At 46.6% G+C, this 25000-nt stretch overlaps 1 protein-coding gene across 1 annotated transcript in view; it reads left to right on the top strand.

Moving 5' to 3' along the window:
* suclg2 (succinate-CoA ligase GDP-forming subunit beta) overlaps positions 1-25000 on the top strand; it is a 170281-nt gene that overhangs the window by 139936 nt on the left and 5345 nt on the right. Inside the window, exon 10 of the mRNA XM_083771306.1 lies at positions 12552-12672. Coding sequence (XP_083627432.1) covers positions 12552-12672 — 121 coding nt within the window. The remainder of the gene's footprint in view (positions 1-12551; positions 12673-25000) is intronic.

Genomic DNA, 25000 nt, shown 5'->3' with positions numbered 1-25000 from the left:
GCATTTAAATTGGCTAATGGGAGAGAGCGGACCGGCAGCATGCCCAATATGGGCATATACTGACACAGTATTGATACAGTAGTGTTTTTGTGAGATTTATTAGCCCTGGAACATGACTCTCGTATTCATACGAGAGTCATATATAAACATTCGCATTTCAAATATAAAGTACTCACAAAGTGTCCCACGGGTGTTTGTTAGTAGCAGCGCCAGCGATTAGAATTTCTGCATCCCGCGTTGTTTAATAAAAAGCATTTTTATCCGAGGTGTTATTTTGCCATTGGCTTTCAACTACGCGCCCCTATCGGTCGGGAGGAGGGTGGCACTCGGTGTGTTCGATATAGGTAGGCTGACCGCCCTGCCAATACAGACTAATAGGCGAGTGCGCTCCCGGTGTGCAACTGTGGATTTCCCAAACGAACCCCGTTTGAAAAAAGTAGCTGGGGAGCTCGGACAAAAATGCTTTTTATTAAACAACGCGGGACGCAGCGATTCTAATCGCTGGTGCTGCTACTAACTAACACCCGTGGGACACTTTGTGAGTACTTTATATTTGAAATCTGTATGTTTATATATACGGAAATCTTGTAAATGCAGCGAGCGCAAAAAACAGGGCAAAGTTACTGCATGACTGTCATGATAATCATCATGGCAGTCATGTTCCAGGGCTAGAGATTTATATGACATGCTCTCAGTAAAAAGGCCTTCTGAAGATGACGATTATATTAATTGTGCATGTTCAAAGGCACCAGATCTGGTAATGCACAGATTTTCCCCGTCTGATTACTGCGTGTCGAGGAAAATGAGAATTGACACAAAACGCACGGACGGTGTATTTTTCAGGGTTTCTGTCGCGATGATGGAGCCTCATCTACGCCATGCACCAAATGGGGCGGGGGGGGGGGGGGGGGGGGGGGCTTGACACCAAGCAGAGCTTCAGATGCCGCACATCATCCGCATTGGTGACACGACCCCTCTGTGACATAATCCCGGAGACCTGTCTTATACCGTGCGGGCCGAGAGAGAGAGAGCTGTCGCGCTTCAGCAGGTCGGATAATTATTTCCCCCGTTATCCTCCTCCTTGCCCAGGCCCCAATCCCAGCCTTCAATAGCAGCCGGAGATCGCATATATATCGTTTCTACCATTTCCTCATTTATTTATTTCTAGCCACTACGTCCCTCGCCTCTCTCCACCTTTGCGTCTGGGTCTGCATTGCTCTCTTGACTTCAATACCCTTTATTTTACTCAGTGGGCCGCTGTTGTTGCTCTGTCTCCTGCCCTCCAGCAGCAGCTGTACGCTGGAAAAGTAACTTATTTCATTTTCCTTTGTTTTCTTTTTTGAGAAACCTGATGCTCGACAGCAGAGCTCGAAGAGATCATGGGAGGTTTGCCATCATTAGCATCATGTTGCTGCAGTCGGGCAGAAACCTTTCATCGCAACCTTTTTATGTTTTGCATTGCAAGCGCGTTTGGTCTGCTGGTTTTGAGACATTTTGTCTGTGGGTTTCATAAATATTTAACCAATAAAAAGTATTAACAAGTAGACTAACTACTTTGGATCCATTTGGATCAAAGGTTATCTTTTTCCATTTCCTGAAAAGTAATGGTTTTGGACATGAAAGCCCTCCATCCGACAGCGTCGATATGAACGTTTCACTCCATCGTTGTTTGATGTCCACACAGTACCCGTCGCATGCCATTATGCCGTTCCATCGTTGTTTGATGTCCACACAGTACCCCTCGTCCTGTGAGAGGGTTATCTAATAGTCCAATAAACAGGCTGTACACTTAGAATCATGGATTCACAAGATCTGGCATTTATTGATTGCCCACAATTATCCCAAATTGAATGGTCATGTGATATACATATGAACAGCAAAGACATATATGAAAGCAAATACGACCCTGTTACATCACGAATTCGGATTCGATCATATCAGTCCACAGATGTGGGGGCCCCGCGAAGCGCAGGCCAGAGAGTTAGTCTGTCCCGGGGAAATTCTGACGTGTCACTCTCTGGCCTGCCAATATATAGCAATCTCTCTCTCCCACTGAGTGACCTTGCATGCGCACAGCTCGGCGGCACACTCTGAAAGTAATGGTAACTGCTTGAAGGGTCTACTTTCCCCCACCACATGCCATTATGCCGTTCCTTTTTTGACACGCAGTCCTAATCGGGCGTGATTCGGCACTGTGTGCGATTTCAAGGAAAGAATACACACGTCTGTTGAACTTCTTTGAACTCCAGAAGCTCAGTTGTGGCAAAATGAAATATTCCTAGATCTCAGACTCTCCTGTATCTTGTTCTGCTGTAGTTAACTGAGCTGTTTCATTTTTAGTCTGTTATTTGTTTTTTATTTGTATACAAGGTCAGTATTTTTATCAAGTATAAATAATAAACGCTGTAGAAATCACTGACGTAGCAGGGTAAATGATGTATTCTGTTCCATATTATGGCATGGATTTGACCTGGCCTAATCTTTCCTTAATGGCCCTTTTTAAGCGTTTAAGCGTCCGGGTGGAACAGTGGTAAAGTTCTGGCCCACCACAACAGAGACTAGGGGAGTGAATCCGGTTTGGCCGTATTCTGGGCAGGGGGAGGGCGACCTCTGTCACTGCACCGTAGCGACTCCTACAGGTCGGTTGGGGTGCCTTTCTGTTCGGCAGGGAACAGGAACACTAGTGCGTTCCTCCAGGCTCCAACATGCGTCCCAACCTCCCAGTGAAACTCCTCGCTGCCGCGTGAAAAGAAGCAGATTGGCGATGTCACGTGTATCGTAGGTTTGTTTACACCCTCGCCAAGGAGACATGTAGGGGGTTGGCAGTGACGGGGACTTACACGTGAAATCGGAAATTGGCACGACGACTAAATTGGGAGGGAAATGAATGTTTATTGAATGCAAAATGGCAACAAAAAGCCATGGCTTTGAGTAAGAACCGAGGATGAGCTGAGAATAACTCTGCCACCATAATTAACATAAGGTTGCACACAGAGATTGAAACACAGCATTCACTTCTTTCTCCTCTGCCAGTATTGCGGCACACTGTCTGTCCCAGGACGGGAGATTAGGACACGCACAGGCCTGTCTTGGTCTGGAAGTGGTGTGTGTTAACCTCTGCCCCAGGACAGACCTCTGGGGCTCCTGGCAGGGGACGGGGAGGAATAAACAAGGCCTGCCACAGCAGGCGGTGACAGGACAGACTGTTTCCAGCAGATAACGCAGAACAATACTCCCTAATAGGCCACAGAGAGACATGCCCATCCCTTTCCCTACGCCCGTCTGTTTGCCTCTGTCTCTCTCTCACTCTCTCCTGCAGACAGATTAGCGGCGCTTAACAGGAGTATGGGCACACAAAATGTGAGCCAGAGTGATAATTTGGCAGCACACACACACAACGCACCATGGGCAGCTGGAAATGCAACGCCTCTAGATTCCCGCCGGGCTAAGACTCAGAAGAAAAGTATTATCTTTCTTTTCTTTTCATTTCTTAACTTAATAGTCCATGCAGTGAATGGTAAGTCTTCTCCACCTGCATGGTTTGTAGGCTTAACATGTGAAGGTGATTTGCGTTATCTGTGCGTTTACAGTCCAGATCATGTTTGGTGAGGAATTACAAAGCTGAGGATTCGGGCTTAACTCGTTACTGTAACAAAAACACTCACCCGTTTCTGTCAAACACGAGGGCTACATTTTTTTGTTCCTTTTCTTTTTTCATACACTGCTGTTTTTTCTCTCATTCCTCAGGGGAATGTGCCAACGTTGGCGTGTCAAACAGTCTGGGCTAAAAAAAAAACAACCTGGTTTCCAATGCATTTAGCGCGGTGTATAAAAGCGACCAGAAAAGCCTTTTCTCTCGTGAAAAGCCCTTGTTTGAGCTAGACGTAAAAAGAACATTGACAAGACTGTAGCGTCGTGCCAGCCACTGTGATCTCGTTCCGTGGGAAATTTGAATAATTTCACTGGGGGCCCCGGTTAGAAAGTGCCGGCTTGACATTCCCTGAAAGAACGCACAAAAGACCCTCTAAAATGGAGAGAGAGCGCTGGCACACTTATACCTGATGCCTTTATGCTGCCGCTCTGATGAAAGACATCCACCCTACTGCCAACGGGGTAGCTTTTACCTGGAATGAATGCCTTCAAGGAGAGAGAGGCTCTACTGGCTCCATGACACGCGGTAAAACTGTAGTTAAAAAGCATGATGTTCCGCTTGTTCACACAGGATTGGTATGTGGAATAATTTCCCAAATTGGTGTGCCACGAGACGAGCCCAAGTGTGCCTTGGGCTTTTGTGACAACCTCACGTTATTATTGCAACACCATGTATGCACTATAAAAACTCCTGAATTGACTATCATGCAGTTTGTGTACAATCATTTTCAAATACAAATTACCACTTTCAAACCGATCTCTATTGTATATGCGCTATTTCTGCTTTCTTGGGGCATTAGTAAATCAAAATAAACGGAACAGTTATAAGTCATGATGCATGTTATAGATGCCATTTTGCATGGATATGTCTACAGTCGAGCCTTGAGTTTTTGACTTGCCTTTTCGGCGTTTCATCTGCACAAAAGGTTGAGAAAACCACAGGTCTAGGATGTGATTTGAAATAATTTCAGACGTGCTGAAGAGAGCCTGAATCAAGCAAATACCATTTAAGGTATTGTCTTGATTGAGGAGGGCAGGGAACCAAGGTGATTGACCCTCACTTTGACCTCTTCTTCACGCCCATTCATCAGGGTGGCATCCGCAGGCTCCGCGCCAGGGCAAGGCGTTGTCTCTGCACCACCGCTCTCCCACCAATGTGCCTCACAGCCACTGTTGCCATGCCTGCTTGTTATAAGCCACTTTGGGCTTGCTTTCCTGTAAAGTTGCCCGTAAATATTGATGGTTGTTGTGGGTTGTGTTTTGTTATTGGGAGGGGGCTTGTTTCTAATGTGTAAGTTGCTTGTTTGGGCTTTAAAATGTCCTTTAAACCCAGTGGTTCTCAAACATTTTCAAGTCAAGGACCCCCAAATGAGTATGTATTTGATTTGTGTTGTTAAAATGTTTCACTTTTTTTCCACGATTTTATTTTACTCTGCTAGATCGGCTATTTTCAAATACCCGATGCTCATGTGGCGTATATATATTTGCTTCTTTTTGGCCTCGTTTTCATAAACCTAGTTGGTTATTTCTCCCACGAAATACGGGAACACTGGTATAGGCACAAAATGGCCGTTATGCCTTACCTATTGGTGTAAGCTGTATACCTTCTAGTTCACGGGGAAGGAGATGGACGGACGTGCAGCTTTCATTTTCACCTCCAGTGTCGCTCCTGTCTCTTGCTGCTTCTTGTCCTATATGTTACAATCACCTCTCAGTCCACGCTAGCCTGCTAATTCCGACCATGAACCTGACTGTGGTCTGTGGTGGTAGCCTTTAACAACATACCATTTGGGATCATCAGCAGCACGCGTAATTCTAAATCTTCTCACATCCGAGGTCAAACTGGCTTTTCTGTCGCATTCTTCTCAGTCTGCAAAAGGAAAAAAAGAAGAAAAAAAAACCTAAATCCTTCCTAAATCCAAAACATAAGCAATCATCAAGGAGAGCGTAACGTTTCCAGCAAAGTGCAAAGACGGCTGTTGCATCCATATTTCTATAAACTGCATTTACTTGTGTGTGCCAGCCGGCATAAATCATGTCCTCTGCGTCATTAATATACATGGCTGTCAATAGGAGACGCATGAACGGAAGAAATATGGTGCTTCTCAATAGGGACAGAGTAGAAGAAAAAAAAATGCAATGCTGATGGAAAGAAAATAAGAGTATTCTCCATAGAGGCTGGAGATGATGGCATCTAAATCTCTACTGCCCCCCAGTGGTGAGTGGACAGTATAGCTGGTGCCATCAGTTGGTGTAGTAGTATATTGTGGGGGGTGTGTGTGTGTGACTGTGTGTGTGTGTGGCGTTTACCCAACCGCAGAAAAACACTGTAAAACGTGTCAGTGTTTCCCTGTAGCTGTCCTGTGTTGCATGTGGTAAATAAGCCCTCCTGTGTATGTGCCTGGGAATATATTGTAGCACCTCGTCTTATTGCCTTACGAAACCACACATGTTTAACCAATTTTGAGACCTGAGGCGGATTACAAAATCCTAACCGTTTAAAAATATTAAAAAAAAAACGTATGTTGCTATATCAACGTTTTCATGTCGAGGACCCCGATACGTATAATTTAACGTATAAATTTAACGTATAAATTTGGCTGCGGACCCCCATCTCCAAATATATTGTTTCAGGGACCCGCAGAAGCAAAGATTTGAGTTAATATTTTCGCTTTAAAATATACATATTCAAAGATTTGCACAAATTGTCGCGATTTTTTCTAAAATGGCAGATCTACAAGCTCATAGTGAGGCACAAAGTGACGCGCTATGAGCTGGAGAATATGGTTAACCCATTCTGAACGGGCACCCATTTTGGTGTTAGCATCATGTCATGCTTTAGCTATTGAAAAATAGCAGATCTACAAGCTCATATCGCGCCACCGAGTGGCGCGATACGAGCTTGTAGGTCTGCTATTTTTTGAAAAATCGAAGAGCGACTGACATTTTTAGAATCTGATCTCAGGTCAGAATGGGTTCATCAGACCAGTGTGTGTCCGGTGGAAACCTCGTATGAATCTGATCTCAGGTCAGAATGGGTTAATGTTGAAAGACTGTATTTTCTCACACCGTGCTTGGTGTTTGGTAATTGCTGCTACTCTTAGTAATTTTGGCACTCTTACACACACACACACACACACACACACACACACACACCAGTAAATCTATTAATATGTTGGCACCATCTATCTGATTGTGTCTATCTGATGCACACACACACACACACACACACACACATCCAGGCCACACGTAGTGTTGCCGTCGGGTAGAAACCTCATATCTCCATATATTGTAACTGTTTAGATATGCAAATTAATGATCTACTTGGTCATACTACAGTGTCACAAAGACTTTGAAAATCTGCATTTTTTTAAACATATAGCTTGTTTTCTTTTCTTTTTCTTTTCTTTTCTTGGGTTTTTTCTATAACATAACATAACATAACATAACAAAGTGGGAGCGGGGAAAAAGAGGAAACATCGGGCAACAGATTCACACGCACGCACACACATACACACACACACACACACCATGCCATTTTGGTCACACCGTAACCTCACCACTTGTTGTCCAATTAATGTAGTTTATATTTTAAGCACTTGGGCCCATCACACCAGATACATATAGCTTGTTTTGACCAAAAACTGGGAAAATAATCTGAGATAACTGCATTTGTCTAAATCTGATAACGTGGAGGCGGAGGGAGGGCAGAATCCATTTGTACCGGCCGACGGGCCGGCCGGTAAACACCGTCGGCCGGTCGTTTTAAGGGTCGGCCGGACGGATTTTTTTAAAAAATTATTATTATTTTTTTAATTAAAAAAAAAAAAAAAAAAATTGCACCGGCCCTAGGTCAGCCGGTCGGCCGGTCCGTGGGTAGGTCGGCCGGTCGTTTGATATGTCGGCCGGTCGTTTGATAGGTCGGCCGGTCCGTGGATAGGTCGGCCGGTCCGTGGATAGGTCGGCCGGTCCGTGGATAGGTCGGCCGGTCCGTGGATAGGTCGGCCGGTCCGTGGATAGGTCGGCCGGTCCGTGGATAGGTCGGCCGGTCCGTGGATAGGTCGGCCGGTCCGTGGATAGGTCGGCCGGTCCGTGGATAGGTCGGCCGGTCGTTTGATAGGTCGGCCGGTCCGTGGATAGGTCGGCTGGCCGGTCGTTTTTCTTTTTTTTTTTGTTGGGGGGGGGGGGACCCCCAAATGGTAACTCTGTCATTTCTCTACCGTTTTGGACGGGGGTGGGCTCGTTGGAATCGTGTTGCCCCCCTGGGGGCGTCTTTGGGGGTCTCAAGGTTCGGGGACCCCCAGGGACCCCCAAATGGTAACTCTGTCATTTCTCTACCGTTTTGGACGGGGGTGGGCTCGTTGGAATCGTGTTGCCCCCCTGGGGGCGTCTTTGGGGGTCTCAAGGTTCGGGGACCCCCAGGGACCCCCAGGAACCCCCAAATGGTAACTCTGTCATTTCTCTACCGTTTTGGACAGGGGTGGGCTCATTTGAATCGTGTCGCTCCCCTGGGGGCGTCTTTGGGGGTCTCAAGGTTCGGGGACCCCCAGGGACCCCCAAATGGTAACTCTGTCATTTCTCTACCGTTTTGGACGGGGGTGGGCTCGTTGGAATCGTGTTGCCCCCCTGGGGGCGTCTTTGGGGGTCTCAAGGTTCGGGGACCCCCAGGGACCCCCAAATGGTAACTCTGTCATTTCTCTACCGTTTTGGACGGGGGTGGGCTCGTTGGAATCGTGTCGCCCCCCTAGGGGCGTCTTTGGGGGTCTCAAGGTTCGGGGACCCCCAGGGACCCCCAGGAACCCCCAAATGGTAACTCTGTCATTCCTCTACCGTTTTGGACGGGGGTGAAAAAAAAAAAAAAAAAAAAAACGACCGGCCGACCTATCCACGGACCGGCCGACATATCAAACGACCGGCCGACATATCAAACGACCGGCCGACCTACTCACGGACCGGCCGACCTATCGCACCGACAGGCCCAGAGGCCGGTACAAAAAAAAAAAAAAAAAAAATCCGGACGGTCGACCCTTAAAACGACCGGCAGGCGGTGTTTACAAATGGATTCTGCCCTTGCTGGAGGGGGACGACAGGCGATATTTCACTTCTGGTTCAGTTCCTGTTGTGTCGGTCGCCAAGCAACCTAGAACCATTAATATGTTGGCGAAGAGCGCCATCTAACGTAAATCAATGAAAACACCGCTCTGACATCTGGAGGCGTTTGATTTGGGATGACATCCAGGGGTGTCGATGTTCACCCCCAAAATGAATTATTTGATCGATTACCACACCATGGAGCCTTGAATTCATGGAGTTATTTTTCGTTTTATTTATTTTATATATTTTTTGTCGCATTTCTTAAGCCAAGAATTTGACGCAGTAACGAAAGCTGCCAATCTACAAGCTCGTAGATGAGCAATTTATTAAGGTTATGGCACCGGCATAGGGTCCATTGGGCCACGCGGGCCGTGGCCCAGTCAGTTTAGAGCTGGCCCAGTCCAACTTCGAAGAGAGGGGGGCGATGAAACAAGAAAAACAACAAAAGATAGCCTATTGGCAGCCCTTGTGCATGTCTGTTTGGTAGCAAACTACAGCATGCAAAGCCGCCTTTGTTTTCAAATGGTCCCCCATTAACACGTCGGCAAAATCGCTCACACCTATCGGCCGGAGATGCGCTACCCCCCCCCCCCCCCCCCCCCATGCATGCATGCATGCATGCATGAGTATGTATTTAAGGAATAGACGGGCGCCAGCACCAACAGGGTGGTGGCGTCAGTCCACAGTGACAGTGATGAACGGTCTGTGCATCTAGAAGCCACGCTGCCTCTCCTTGGAGACTGACAGCTGCTCCGTATTAATGGCGGCAGACACACAAAGACTGGTGCACGCAGGCGTTCACCGAGCAGCGTGCACGCACACACACACACACACACACACACACACACACATATATACACACACACACACGCTCAGTCGCGAATAACTTATTTTTGACAGACAGCCTTGCTCATATTGTTGTGCCTGTAATGACATGCCCAAAAGACACCAGTCTGTTGGTTCGTATAAATATTGAACCAATTAACCCATTCTGGCTGAGATCAAATTCATACGAGGTTTCCGCCGGACACAAACTGGTCTGATGAACCCATTCTGACCTGAGATCAGATTAAAAAAATGTCAGTCGCTCTTCGATTTTTCAAAAATAGCAGACCTACAAGCTCGTATCGCGCCACTCGGTGGCGCGATATGAGCTTGTAGATCTGCTATTTTTAAATAGCTAAAGCATAACATGATGCTGGGTTAATAAAGGGTTAATAAAGTATTAACTAGTAGGGCTTGGCTAAATAATTTCTGACATACAATGTTTCTACACAACAGTGGCAATATACCGTTGCTGTCGGGGCAGAAACCTCATCTCCATTTTTTTTTTTAACTTTTAATGTGGGTTGTTTTTGTAAACTAATGTCATACTGCAAAGTCACACAAAGGCATCAAAAGTGGCAGATCCACAAGCTGAAAACCTGGCACGGACCGACTTAGATCTTTTTTATTTTATTTTATCCTGAAAGGTTTCTGCGTCTTCCACCCCGGCAGAGACAATATGGTGGTTCCATGCATGTGTTACGGAACTAATCAGCCATGTAACACAAAACAAAAAATGTGCTTTAGGACAAAATCCTTGTTGTTCTTCCTGGTGTTGATTACATCCTCGTGTATTGTGTGTGTAATATACCTCGTCAGCTCAGACCGAACAGCTTGTACAATTACTTTATGGTGGCGACGAGCACTTTAACCCATTCTGACCTGAGATCAGATTCTAAAAGTGTCTTTGATTTTTCAAAAATAGCAGACCTACAAGCTCGTATCGCGCCACTCGGTGGCGCGATATGAGCTTGTAGATCTGCTATTTTTCAATAGCTAAAGCATAACATGATGCCAACACCAAAATGGGTGCCCGGTCAGAATGGGTTAAGCTACTCTTCTCTTTGCTATGTGTCACCTCCCATCTTGTCACGCTCTGATGTCGAGACGGAGAGGGGGGCGCTTTTGGATGTGACACACAAGAGCACAACGCATCTGATGTCACTCTGATAGTGATCCAAGTCCTTGATGTTGACACACACACACACACACACACACCGCACACACACTCACTCACACGGCGCTCATCCAGATCGCTGCTACAGATTAGCTGAGATTATAAACAAACAGAGGATTAATTCTTGTGTGCTCTCATCTACTCTCCACTGAGCTAGCCGGGGTAATTACCAACAGACTAGATTGTTAGTGTAATCACCTCAGCGGCTGCCTGCCTCTGCCTGCACACTTTTACAGGAAGAACCTTCACGCTCCTCTTGGCACGAGGTGGAAGATCTCCTCGACTGATGGGGGGGGGGGGGGGGGGGGGGGGAGACAACTGCATATGTTGCTTAACTCTACAACATGTCTTCTAAATCCTAGCAGTTTTCTGAAAAACGATGTTGCTGCTCAAACCTTTTCATGTCAAGGACCCCCACAATAATATGTAGCCTACTACTGGCCTGGAGACCACCATGTCAAAGTGTTTTGTTCCAGCCAGGGACCCTCAGAAGCAATGTCATTTGTAATTGCATACATTTACATGTTTGTAATTCAAACATTACAAATGCTCGCTTTAAATACAGATTTTGAACAGAATGAGGGGCTGTAATTGAATTGGAATTCTATGAATATATTATTTGAATTCGGAATTTAGCCTCGAGGGTCACGCTAATTGAAGCGGGTGACGGTGATAAGGTCACGTCTGTCCTGCTAGTAAACCGTCTCTATCGGGGGCGGAAACCTCGTTATGTCCACAACTGTTACTTTTCAGCATTCAAATGAAAAAAAACGGTAAAAGCAGTTGGGTTTCGAGCTTGTGGATCTACTACTTTTAATGCTTTTGTGCGACGCTTTAGTATGATCAAGTAGAGCCGTAATTTACGGGGAAAAAAAAACACAACAAAGTTAGAATATGGAAAGTAGAGGATTCTTAGCCTGGTTAATAAACCAGACCGAATCAGCCGTTGGCAAAAATAAATTGCCTGCCGGCGGATTACGGTCTGGAGAGGCTCAATTGTACGCCCATTTCCTACACCAGAGAAATGGGGCGGCCAATCGGGACACGGTATGCAATATGGGTGGGCTTTGGTACAGTGACTTTCAATGCTTGAGACCTTTGACTGACAGTAGCTCTGACCAATTGCGTCAAAGAGAAAATGTTTCAACCCGCCCCCCCCCCCCCTGGAAATGAAATCCAAGCTGAGCCTCCCCAGACTAATATCCCGCAGTCCGTGCGATATTAGTCTGGTTTATTAACCAGGCTAGAGGATTCTGCCCGGCAACAACGAAACTGTGGACAACACAGTGCCGAGGGGACAGCAGTGTGTCTCATGTGTCCCAGCGTCCTGTCCTGTCCTGAGGGGACAGCAGTGTGTCTCATGTGTCCCAGCGTCCTGTCCTGTCCTGAGGGGACAGCAGTGTGTCTCATGTGTCCCAGCGTCCTGTCCTGTCCTGAGGGGACAGCAGTGTGTCTCATGTGTCCCAGCGTCCTGTCCTGTCCTGAGGGGACAGCAGTGTGTCTCATGTGTCCCAGCGTCCTGTCCTGTCCTGAGGGGACAGCAGTGTGTCTCATGTGTCCCATAGCGTCCTGTCCTGTCCTGAGGGGACAGCAGTGTGTCTCATGTGTCCCAGCGTCCTGTCCTGTCCTGAGGGGGCAGCAGTGTGTCTCATGTGTCCCAGCGTCCTGTCCTGTCCTGAGGGGACAGCAGTGTGTCTCATGTGTCCCAGCGTCCTGTCCTGTCCTGAGGGGACAGCAGTGTGTCTCATGTGTCCCATAGCGTCCTGTCCTGTCATTGAGCTCCTCCTCTCTGTCCGTTCCTCAGGTGGAAGCCATCCTGGTCAACATTTTCGGGGGCATCGTCAACTGTGCCATCATCGCCAACGGCATCACCAAGGCCTGTCGCGAGCTGGAGCTCAAGGTGCCGCTGGTAGTCAGGCTGGAAGGTGAGTGAAATGGCGCGGTTGTCTTTTTGATTCATTGATTGGATACTTCTTTCTATTCTATTCCTCTTAAATTTAGGGTAGGTCAATTATTGTTATCCACCTCTTTGAGGGAGGGCGAGATCCATTTGAGACGACCGACGCGGTGTCGGTCCGTGGTCCGACACCGCGGTCGGTAAGTCCGAGGTCGGTCGGTAAGTGGGGGGGTCCATATATAGCCTATTGCATATCAAACTGAGGGAAGAAAAATCTTCTCTTATGGGGGACCCTGGCAACGGGTCCCTGTCGTTCAATGATCAATATGTTAGCCCCCCTCCCCACCCCCACCCCAAAGCCAATAGATTCACAGTGACATCCTCAAATGGAAACCATACGGACCCTTTGGTTTATTTGGTCAGGACGATAGTGCAGTGAACTAAATCTATTATCGTTATTATCTCGCTCATAATGCTTGACAAAACGTTGGAGGGCAGAATTTGCTGAAGACACATTACCTTAATTGGGCTCTTAGCAGCACTCCACCCCCCAAAATGAATTGCCTTAATTAAAAGAGCACATCGTGTGAGCGCTGGCTGTAGTATTTAACACATATCTGTCCAGCTTTAAAGGCCTGCAGAAGGGCTGTGTTATTAGTGCAGCTGGGTCCCAGCGGCCCATCCGTCTTCATTGTGGCCCCCGTACCGGCGTACGACAGTGGTTCCCAAAGTGGGGTCCGGGGACCCCTAGGGGTCCTTGAGAGAGTTCCAGGGGGTCCCCAGCTAAATGATACCAAATTGACCCTTATGGGACTGTAACTCAGAGAGTTAAATTAACTCTTATGGGTATATATTTTCTAATGGGGGGGTCCGCGGGCTAATTAGTGTCAATTTGGGGGTCCTTGACATGAAAAGGTTTGGGAACCACTACCGTACCGTACCGTACGATACCGCTAACCGCACCACACTGCACCGCACCGCACCGCACCGGAAATCACCGTACCGTACCGTGTCCCAGTACGGCGAGGAGAGGGCATTCCTCACACATGTCACGCTCCTCGCTCTGGCGCCCGTCGTTAGCGCCAGCCAGCATAACAATACAGACAGGGCTGATTGGCCTCACCTCCCTCACCTGTGTATGCTAATAAATCTGACTCTACGCTGTGTTTTTTACTGTGTGTGTGTATGTGTGTGTGTGTGCAGTCTGTGTGCATGCATGCCTGTGTGTTTGGTGCCGTGGTCTCCCCCGGAGGCACGGGGCCAGCTGGTGGTTAGGTTAATTGTCAGGAACCTGCTGAGTGGCGTGTCCTAAGAAGGGAGCAGAGGAACGTTGGTGTGTTAGCCCCTCAGCGTTACACACACACACACACGCACACACACACCTCCAACACATTTGTAGGTCAGGCTGTGGTGTGTTTATAATAGTACTGAACTGTGACCAGTTGCTCTCATATTACGCGGACGTGTAGTAAAATAACCCTGCTCCTCTCCAACGTATGACTGATGCTAGCTAGGTTGCTAGGAGACGGATACAACCGGAAATGCACCGGAAACCCTGACATTTTTGCCTGCCGTTCCGAGATTTTTGAAAAACACATTTACCTCAGATCCTTTTCCCAGATGTTTGGTCCAAACAAGCTATTTTTTTTGGCCCATAACCAAAGTGGCAGGGGAGAACAGCTGGTGAAATAAATCTGGCAGTGAATGAGTGGATGTGTGAATTACTGAGACTTTACCAAAGAAAAAAAAGTTAAAACCAGCACGGATCATTTTACCATGTGTGGTAATAAACACAGCCTGCTAATTGGCCGCCACACACTTGGTCTGAACAGCCCCGCCCCAGTTTCAATGCTCTGCTCCAATAACCCATTAAGACCCGAGACCACATTCTACAAATGAACGTCTTCTAAATCACTTTTCTATCAGTGGTCCTCAAACTATTTCATGTCAAGGACCCCCCCCAGAATGATCTGTATTTGGCTGCAGAACCCCATCTGAGTTAAAGACCTATATATTCAAAGATGTGCACACTTTTGAGTGCACATCTTTGTGCACTTTAAAAAAAAAATAGATCTACAAGCTCGTGGCGCGGCACTCATTTTAGCAGTGAGCCCAGTGTCTCTGATGTCATGGACACTGGGCTCACTTCCTTCCTGGACTATAAGTCCCATAATGCTTTGGTGCACTGCTCGGCCTTGTGGATAGGGGAAGGCCTGTCATACTGAGACAACATGTAGTCCATGAAGTAAGTGAGCCCCAGTATCCATGACATCAGAGACACTGCATGGGCTCACTGCTAAAATCTACTAAAACCACATATTACACACATAAAGACCCCCAGGAAAATGTTCTAAATCTTCTAAACGTCATTAGCATGTATTTATTTTTGCAAAAAAGGGTGACACCCCGATGCGTTCCGGGTCTTAGCGGGATAAGACTGTGAGCCCAGAAAGGTTACGGCCGCTGACTGCTCTGACCCGGTTCGAGTCTTAATCCGGGCTTTAGCAGCAGGTCATTACGCACGGAGGGGGGTCCAGGCTGCAGATTGCTGCCGAATCAATCAGCTAAGCAAAGCCAAACTGACCACAGGGGCGCTGGGAATGGCCCGGGATCAGAGTGGATTAGCCGGCGCACTTTTTAATTGGGGAGGCTTTTATTTATTTTTATTTGTACTTAAGGAGGCCTGGTTGAGTACACTTGGGAGAAGGCTGTGTGTGTGTGTATTCCTGCAGACGGAGGGGTGTGTGGGGGTCGATTCTGGAGTGGGCAGAATGCAGAGGGTTCTGTTAAATGGTGACCGGTGCTGTGTGTTTGTTACAGATCCTAATCGCAAGCACTGATACAATTACAGTTGGGCGTTGTGGGGTCAGAAAACTCTTATCTCCGTATTCATTTTTTTATCCCACGATTTTGTAACCCATTTGTGTCAATTATCTATACCGTAATGTGATCCTGGGCTCTACACACCCTCTACGCCAACCTATAGTCCCCATATATGGGGGACATGGGGAGAGCAACGAAGTTGAACTCATGCTTCCTTCATGCCTGAGTGTCCAAGTTGTTCCTTTGCACCTGACAGGGGGGGGGGGAGTTTCCCTGGTTGGACGTATAGCGCGTGGAAGGAACACGTTATTCCAACCAGTTCCTTTCCCCTCCATCAGGCGCCCCGACTGGCCAGGGGGAAGCAGTTTAGAGACCAGGATTACTGCATGTTTTTTGTGAGGGGACAAAAAACCCTAGGGGACACGGGGAGAACATGCAAACTCCACACAGAAAGGCCCTTTCGCCAACCCCACCTCGGGTATGGGCACTGATGACGCGGAGGAGGAAACACAACATCTCCGTATTTGTAACTATAGTTATATAGCAGCACACAAATGCATCAAAAATAGCAGATGTAAAAGCTTGAATTTTCTCGCCGCGTTTCAAGCTTGTAGATCAGGGGGGGGTTTATCCTGAAAATGAACCGTCTTGGACCTGAGACGAATTACAATTTAGGCATTTAGCAGACACTCATGTGTCCAGAGCGGCTTACAATGAGCAAGTAAAACACATGCATAGAACGCTGACCAAGAGCCTATCGGTCTAAACATTATACCATCAAGTCTCATTGAAACTATAGGTCTACCAGGTAAACAATGAACCATTTGTTTAACCCTCTAAGACCCAGCGTTGCTTTATAGCAACAAGTTATATTTTAATTAATTACTTAAAAAAAAGAAAATCTGTTCTTTTTTTGTGATCATTAGAATGTCTAGAACATGTTTTATTCATTATTGTGAAAGATATCCCCCAAATGTAAATTATTAATTTATTATATAATTATAATATAATTATTATACATTTTTCATCAAACTTTATTTTTTTATTTTTTTTTAACATATTTTTTAGTCTTAGTCCTAGTAGTACAAAGTAGTAGTAAGGTTGAAATAAATTTTTTGCAAGTAGAAATGAATGCAGGTCTTAGAGGGTTGAAGAAGTGTGGATACATGAGTGACAATGTCGTCACTTTTGTTGATTAATCACAAATCCATGTTTCTTGCTGTAACACTGCGACAGACAGACAGACACCAGGCCGTGTTGGGAGACGGGTGCACGAATGTTCGGGCGCGGGCGCACACACACACACACACACACACACACACACACACACACACACTGTACTGTCCAGAATAGCAGTTTGGTGAGGTCAGAGATAACTAAGCAACTACTGCCCCCTTTGGCCACAGTGTGCATCCTAGATGCAAACATCAGTGTGGCTGCCCTGCCACTATGGAGGAAAGTGCTCTTAAATAGACCTGGTCTGGAGAGAAGGGTGGCTGCCTTCCATAGCTTATTGATTTGCGAGGCCCATTCCACTACTGTCTGTCAAGCAGGGGACAGCTGGGTTAAGGACAATTTGGCAATTTTCTCTCGTAATTAAAGAAAAGGACAGTGGATCCTGCCGAAGGGGTGAGATGGCTCCCTCAGTCCCTGACAAGGTCCTTATGGCTTAACCCATTTTGACCTCTTGGAACGTATCTGCAAATGTCTTCCAAATCCCGACTGTTTTCTTGAAAAAAGCTATTTCTGTGTCAGTCGTTCTCAAACACTTTCATGTAACTTTTCACGATTCTTCAAAAGATAGCAGACCTACAAGCTCGTAGCGCGGCACTCGGTGCCGTGCTATGAGCTTGTAGATCTGCTATTTTTCAATAGCTAAAGCATTAAATAATGCTTAAAACACCAAAAGGGGTTCCCGCTCAGAATGGCTTAAATAGAGTCATGTACTGCAGACACACACACACACACACACACACACACACACACACACCTGTACAATTAAGTCCAACGCGCTTCAGCCAGTTCGGTGCCCAACAAGGACAAGTTGAATCAGAAAAAATAATACCTGGTCACTTCAAAAGAGTTTCTGTTTTGACTCTTGAGGAAGATGCAAGTGGAAACGTCAGTCCAGCCCTGCAAAATAATGCATAATGTCCTGCAGGACAGTCGAGTGCTCGAGTGTTTCATTTGGGTAGTCTCTCTTCTGAAGTGCCACGGTACTGTTTTCTGACAACACAGAGTAGACACACCTGAAAGCACAGGCCTTTCAAACAGTGGTATTATCCCATTTTGACCTGAGATCAGATTCTAAAAACGTCTTAACTACATCCCGACAGTTTTCTGAAAAAGCTATGTTTCTATGTCAGTCGTTCTTCGATTTTTCAAAAATAGCAGACCTACAAGCTCATAGCTTGTAGATCTGCTATTTTTCAATAGCTAAAGCATGACATGATGCTAACACCCAACGCGCAAAATGGGTTATATACACTGCAGAAGACAGACATGCATCACATACTTTCGCTCAACCCCTTTTAATCATCAGCCTCTTACTAGTGTTTCATAATACAGCTACTAATACCTTTTTTGCCACCTAATTTCTTGGCTTTCTGCAAAGAAAAACCAATAACTGATATCGGGCTTATGTAGATGATTATTCATTTCAAGCCCCACTCGACATCATTTGGTGGGTGATGAATTATTAACCAATACTTAATTTCAATAAATCCTCCGAGGTATTTGAGTCTTTGATTGATTCATATATCGGTATGTGGGAATGTGTCGATGTGGATAAGAGCGCAGGCTAAAAGCTTAATTGGTAGTATAGGCAACACACACAGGACTAATACAGGACTCCCTCATCAAAATTCAAATCGGGCAATATCTGTATTCTGAAGCAGTGACGGAAGAAGTACTCACATCTTGTACTGTCAAGTATCAATACCACAATGTTAGAATTCTGAGATGTACAGTATGAGATAGTAAAAGTATTGAAAATTGGTAATACTCCAGTAAAGTGAATAAAAAAAATACCTCAAAATTGTACTCGATTAAATGTACTTACTTACCCCCACTGCTTTGAATATCTATTTTCTTTAGATTTTTTTATCCTCTATCTCAGTGGTTCCCAAACTTTTTCACGTCAAGGACCCCCAAATTGACACTAATTAGCCCGCGGACCCCCATTTGAAGAGATATGCCAGGGACCCCCATAAGAGCAGATGTTTACGACTCTAGCAGTGATTCTCAACCAATTTAATTTCAAGGACCCCCAGTTTGACATGCATTAGTCCCCCATTTAATGGCATGTCTATCTCTGGGACCCCCAATTTATATTGTAAAATCAATGTTAAATTGTTAATTCAACTCTGATCCAGTACAGTCTCAGAGTTACAGACCCATAATAGTCAATTTGGTTCCAAACTATCATTTAGCTGGGGACCCCCTGGAACTCCCTCAAAGGACCCCTAGGGGTCCCCCGACCCCACTTTGAGAACCACTGCTCTATCTCACGTATGACCAGTGGGAAGAATAACATGCATGGATGGACTCACACATTTCAATTTAGGGGTCTTCCTCCACTGGTCTAGAGTTAGGGAGTCTTCCTCCACTGGTCTAGAGTTAGGGGTCTTCCTCCACTGGTCTAGAGTTAGGGGTCTTCCTCCACTGGTCTAGAGTTAGGGGTCTTCCTCCACTGGTCTAGAGTTAGGGGTCTTCTTCCACTGGTCTAGAGTTAGGGGTCTTCCTCCACTGGTCTAGAGTTAGGGGTCTTCCTCCACTGGTCTAGAGTTAGGGGTCTTCTAGAGTTAGGGGTCTTCTAGAGTTAGGGGTCTTCCTCCACTGGTCTAGAGTTAGGGGTCTTCCTCCATTGGTCTAGAGTTAGGGGTCTTCCTCCACTGGTCTAGAGTTAGGGGTCTTCCTCCACTGGTCTAGAGTTAGGGGTCTTCCTCCACTGGTCTAGAGTTAGGGGTCTTCCTCCATTGGTCTAGAGTTAGGGGTCTTCCTCCACTGGTCTAGAGTTAGGGGTCTTCCTCCACTGGTCTAGAGTTAGGGGTCTTCCTCCACTGGTCTAGAGTTAGGGGTCTTCTCCTCCACTGGTCTAGAGTTAGGGGTCTTCCTCCACTGGTCTAGAGTTAGAGGTCTTCCTCCACTGGTCTAGAGTTAGGGGTCTTCCTCCACTGGTCTAGAGTTAGGGGTCTTCCTCCACTGGTCTAGAGTTAGGGGTCTTCTTCCACTGGTCTAGAGTTAGGGGTCTTCCTCCACTGGTCTAGAGTTAGGGGTCTTCTAGAGTTAGGGGTCTTCCTCCACTGGTCTAGAGTTAGGGGTCTTCCTCCATTGGTCTAGAGTTAGGGGTCTTCCTCCACTGGTCTAGAGTTAGGGGTCTTCCTCCACTGGTCTAGAGTTAGGGGTCTTCCTCCACTGGTCTAGAGTTAGGGGTCTTCTCCTCCACTGGTCTAGAGTTAGGGGTCTTCCTCCACTGGTCTAGAGTTAGAGGTCTTCCTCCACTGGTCTAGAGTTAGGGGTCTTCCTCCACTGGTCTAGAGTTAGGGGTCTTCCTCCACTGGTCTAGAGTTAGGGGTCTTCTTCCACTGGTCTAGAGTTAGGGGTCTTCCTCCACTGGTCTAGAGTTAGGGGTCTTCTAGAGTTAGGGGTCTTCTAGAGTTAGGGGTCTTCCTCCACTGGTCTAGAGTTAGGGGTCTTCCTCCACTGGTCTAGAGTTAGGGGTCTTCCTCCACTGGTCTAGAGTTAGGGGTCTTCCTACACTGGTCTAGAGTTAGGGGTCTTCCTCCATTGGTCTAGAGTTAGGGGTCTTCCTCCACTGGTCTAGAGTTAGGGGTCTTCTTCCACTGGTCTAGAGTTAGGGGTCTTCCTCCACTGGTCTAGAGTTAGGGGTCTTCCTCCACTGGTCTAGAGTTAGGGGTCTTCCTCCACTGGTCTAGAGTTAGGGGTCTTCCTCCACTGGTCTAGAGTTAGGGGTCTTCTAGAGTTAGGGGTCTTCTAGAGTTAGGGGTCTTCTAGAGTTAGGGGTCTTCCTCCACTGGTCTAGAGTTAGGGGTCTTCCTCCATTGGTCTAGAGTTAGGGGTCTTCCTCCACTGGTCTAGAGTTAGGGGTCTTCCTCCACTGGTCTAGAGTTAGGGGTCTTCCTCCACTGGTCTAGAGTTAGGGGTCTTCCTCCATTGGTCTAGAGTTAGGGGTCTTCCTCCACTGGTCTAGAGTTAGGGGTCTTCCTCCACTGGTCTAGAGTTAGGGGTCTTCCTCCACTGGTCTAGAGTTAGGGGTCTTCTCCTCCACTGGTCTAGAGTTAGGGGTCTTCCTCCACTGGTCTAGAGTTAGAGGTCTTCCTCCACTGGTCTAGAGTTAGGGGTCTTCCTCCACTGGTCTAGAGTTAGGGGTCTTCCTCCACTGGTCTAGAGTTAGGGGTCTTCTTCCACTGGTCTAGAGTTAGGGGTCTTCCTCCACTGGTCTAGAGTTAGGGGTCTTCTAGAGTTAGGGGTCTTCCTCCACTGGTCTAGAGTTAGGGGTCTTCCTCCATTGGTCTAGAGTTAGGGGTCTTCCTCCACTGGTCTAGAGTTAGGGGTCTTCCTCCACTGGTCTAGAGTTAGGGGTCTTCCTCCACTGGTCTAGAGTTAGGGGTCTTCTCCTCCACTGGTCTAGAGTTAGGGGTCTTCCTCCACTGGTCTAGAGTTAGAGGTCTTCCTCCACTGGTCTAGAGTTAGGGGTCTTCCTCCACTGGTCTAGAGTTAGGGGTCTTCCTCCACTGGTCTAGAGTTAGGGGTCTTCTTCCACTGGTCTAGAGTTAGGGGTCTTCCTCCACTGGTCTAGAGTTAGGGGTCTTCTAGAGTTAGGGGTCTTCTAGAGTTAGGGGTCTTCTAGAGTTAGGGGTCTTCCTCCACTGGTCTAGAGTTAGGGGTCTTCCTCCACTGGTCTAGAGTTAGGGGTCTTCCTCCACTGGTCTAGAGTTAGGGGTCTTCCTCCACTGGTCTAGAGTTAGGGGTCTTCCTCCATTGGTCTAGAGTTAGGGGTCTTCCTCCACTGGTCTAGAGTTAGGGGTCTTCTCCTCCACTGGTCTAGAGTTAGGGGTCTTCCTCCACTGGTCTAGAGTTAGGGGTCTTCCTCCACTGGTCTAGAGTTAGAGGTCTTCCTCCACTGGTCTAGAGTTAGGGGTCTTCCTCCACTGGTCTAGAGTTAGGGGTCTTCTAGAGTTAGGGGTCTTCTAGAGTTAGGGGTCTTCCTCCACTGGTCTATTAGGGGTCTTCTAGAGTTAGGGGTCTTCCTCCACTGGTCTAGAGTTAGGGGTCTTCCTCCACTGGTCTAGAGTTAGGGGTCTTCCTCCACTGGTCTAGAGTTAGGGGTCTTCTAGAGTTAGGGGTCTTCTAGAGTTAGGGGTCTTCTAGAGTTAGGGGTCTTCTAGAGTTAGGGGTCTTCCTCCACTGGTCTAGAGTTAGGGGTCTTCCTCCATTGGTCTAGAGTTAGGGGTCTTCCTACACTGGTCTAGAGTTAGGGGTCTTCCTCCACTGGTCTAGAGTTAGGGGTCTTCCTCCACTGGTCTAGAGTTAGGGGTCTTCCTCCACTGGTCTAGAGTTAGGGGTCTTCTCCTCCACTGGTCTAGAGTTAGGGGTCTTCCTCCACTGGTCTAGAGTTAGGGGTCTTCCTCCACTGGTCTAGAGTTAGGGGTCTTCCTCCACTGGTCTAGAGTTAGGGGTCTTCTAGAGTTAGGGGTCTTCTAGAGTGGGGTCTTCTAGAGTTAGGGGTCTTCTAGAGTTAGGGGTCTTCCTCCACTGGTCTAGGCCTGCTGATTCTCAATGCAGGGACCCTCAGGGGTCCTTGAGGCAGTTTCAGGGCGTCACCAGCAAAAGTAGTTAATAAAAAGGTTAAAAAGTAGGCCTATACTACCTTATCATCTCTGTCAGGGTGGAAACCTCATATTATGTCCAAAACTATTACTTTTCAGGATTCAAATTCTGGAACAGCAAAACGCATCGGTTCGCACAGCACTTCAACCTTGCAGATCTGCTATTTTTATGCGATTATGATGCTGTAATGTCTACTATCAAGTAGGGCATTAATTTACGAAAATATGGAGGTGAGAGGATATTATAGGCTGTGATGCAGTCTGACAGTGTCACTACCTCAACTCCCCCCCCCCCTTTCCTGTCAAATCTCCACTACTATAAATAAATGATTTTATAAACTGTAGCATAAAACATTGTAACAACACAGGAAACCCTTGTACAGGGGGGGGGGGGGTCCCTGGCACAAGAATAGTTTTCAAATTCGGGGTCCACAGACCCAAATACATATACTGTACATCAATTTGGGACGTCCTTGTTCATGAATATGTTTGAGAGCCTAGGCTGTGAATAGAGCTCTGGCAGCACCTAGTGGCTGCTGGTGAACACACACACATACACACCCACACACCCCGTGCACGCACACACGCACACACACACACACACACACACACAAGCCATCAGTGCTCCCTACTGCTCATAGTGGAACTGCACCCAGCCTGTCTGCACACAGAGAGGCCTATGCGCGCACACACACACACACGCGCGCGCACGCACGCACGCACACACACACAGGTTTGCATTACTATACTTGTGAGGACGTTAACATTTTAGGATGATGATTTCATGAATGCAGACATTCTTAATTTTCTTTTTTGCCATTTAGAACTGTAAGAATAGAGCCGGAAAATAAGCAGACACTAGATCACAACTGTGAGCTATATATTTCAGTGCACGCAACTAACGTATACATCATTATTTATTTTACCTCTTAATTCCAGACCCTAAGTCTAACCTCTGAATCTCTAACCCTAAACCTATTGCTCCTACCTGAATCTCCACCATAAATCAACAGTTTTTCTCGTAAGGACCAGGGAAAATATATACTTGTGGGGACAAGATGCAACCTCTCACTGTGCAGTGCACATACTGATACTGTACCACTCAGAGGTACACAGTGGTGGAAAAAATTACTCAATTAGTACTCATTACTTAAGTAAAGTATCACTACTGCAATGTAGAAACACTCTGGTAATCAAAATTTACTTGAGTGAAAGTGCAACATTTTATACAAAATCTATGAAAAGATATTTTGAAAATAGCAGATATACAAGCTCACAAAGCACGCTGTGAGCTTGTAAAATATAGATTGACTATTTTCAAATAGCTACATTTTAAATGGTTAATGTATGTTTCCTAATAATAATTCAAGTCTACGAAGTAACTAGTAACTAAAGTTAAAAAGTACAATATTTGCCTCTGAGATGTAGTGGAGTGTTGCAAATTGGAAATACTCCAGTAACCCCAAGTACATGTACTTATTACTTTAGTAAATGTACTTAGTTACTTTCCACCACTGGAGGAGGTACACACATACAGACACATACACACTGCTGCTGCAGCTGCCCGTGAATATTTATGAAGTTTACAAAAACAATTGTAAAAGTGCATAAGTGCGTATTTATTTTCCTCCCATTGCCATATGCAGTCTCCATACAGTAGGTGTATTTATTTAACCCATTCTGACCTGAGATCAGATTCTATAAACGTCTTCTACATCCTGACAGTTTTCTGAAAAAGCTATGTTTCTATGTCAGTGAGCTTGTAGGTCTGCTATTTTTAAATAGCTAAAGCATAACATGATGCTGACACCAAAATGGGTGCCCGGTCAGAATGGGTTAAAACAAAAACACAAAAAGAATCTTGCATTATGTATTTGGAGTGGATCATGGTGGCTCTTTACCGTTGTGTTCTAGGCTATATTTCCTTTCAGAGTTTCTGTATCTTATCTTCTTGTGTCTCTTTTCCCAGTGTTTCCCTTATAAGGATATGATGATGGCAGGATTTGTCAAACCCAATGAAGTGGATAGGTCAGCCTATTGAACATAAGATCCCCACACACATGCACACGTACACACACGCGCACTCACACAGTGAGTGAAAGCGTTGCCCTTTGAGAATATGGATTTGTCCGGGAGGGTGGGGTGTGAGGTGGGGGGGGGGGGGGGGGGGGGGTGCTGGAAGGCGGGAGAATATGCTGTGCCGTTTGATTAGAAAATGACTGTGGACACTCTATCCCCTGTTTATATATCGGAACAAGGTCTCTTCCTTCTCCTATTCTAATTAATTACGTTGCACAATTGATTGTTTGCAGCGCGCGGGGGCCCCTAGAAATCTGTTTGGAATGATTTATCTGGCTGGACAAAAGCGATGAAATATTAGGCGTTAAGTGGCAGTGGTAATAGAATTCCTCATGAAAGGCCTATTGATTAGGGTGTCCGGACCTCGGGAGAATTCGCATATCATGCAGTCTTAATTACACGCCAGCCAAAGAGAGGTAAGGTCGAGCCTTGAGCACGTGTGTGTGTGTGTGTGTGTGTGTGTGTGCGCTCGACACGTACACAACGAGCACGCAACGAATGACAAGCCACCACTCGCACACCTAGAACGTCTTCTTTGCTGTCGGGGCGCAGAAACCAAAACTGTTACTGCTATTTTTGAAAAATAGATTTGTTTTAGAATCT

The sequence above is a fragment of the Protomyctophum parallelum genome, assembly GCF_964188405.1.
Source record: "Protomyctophum parallelum genome assembly, chromosome: 8".
NCBI lineage: Eukaryota > Metazoa > Chordata > Actinopteri > Myctophiformes > Myctophidae > Protomyctophum > Protomyctophum parallelum.
This window is presented reverse-complemented; position numbering and strand designations above follow the sequence as displayed.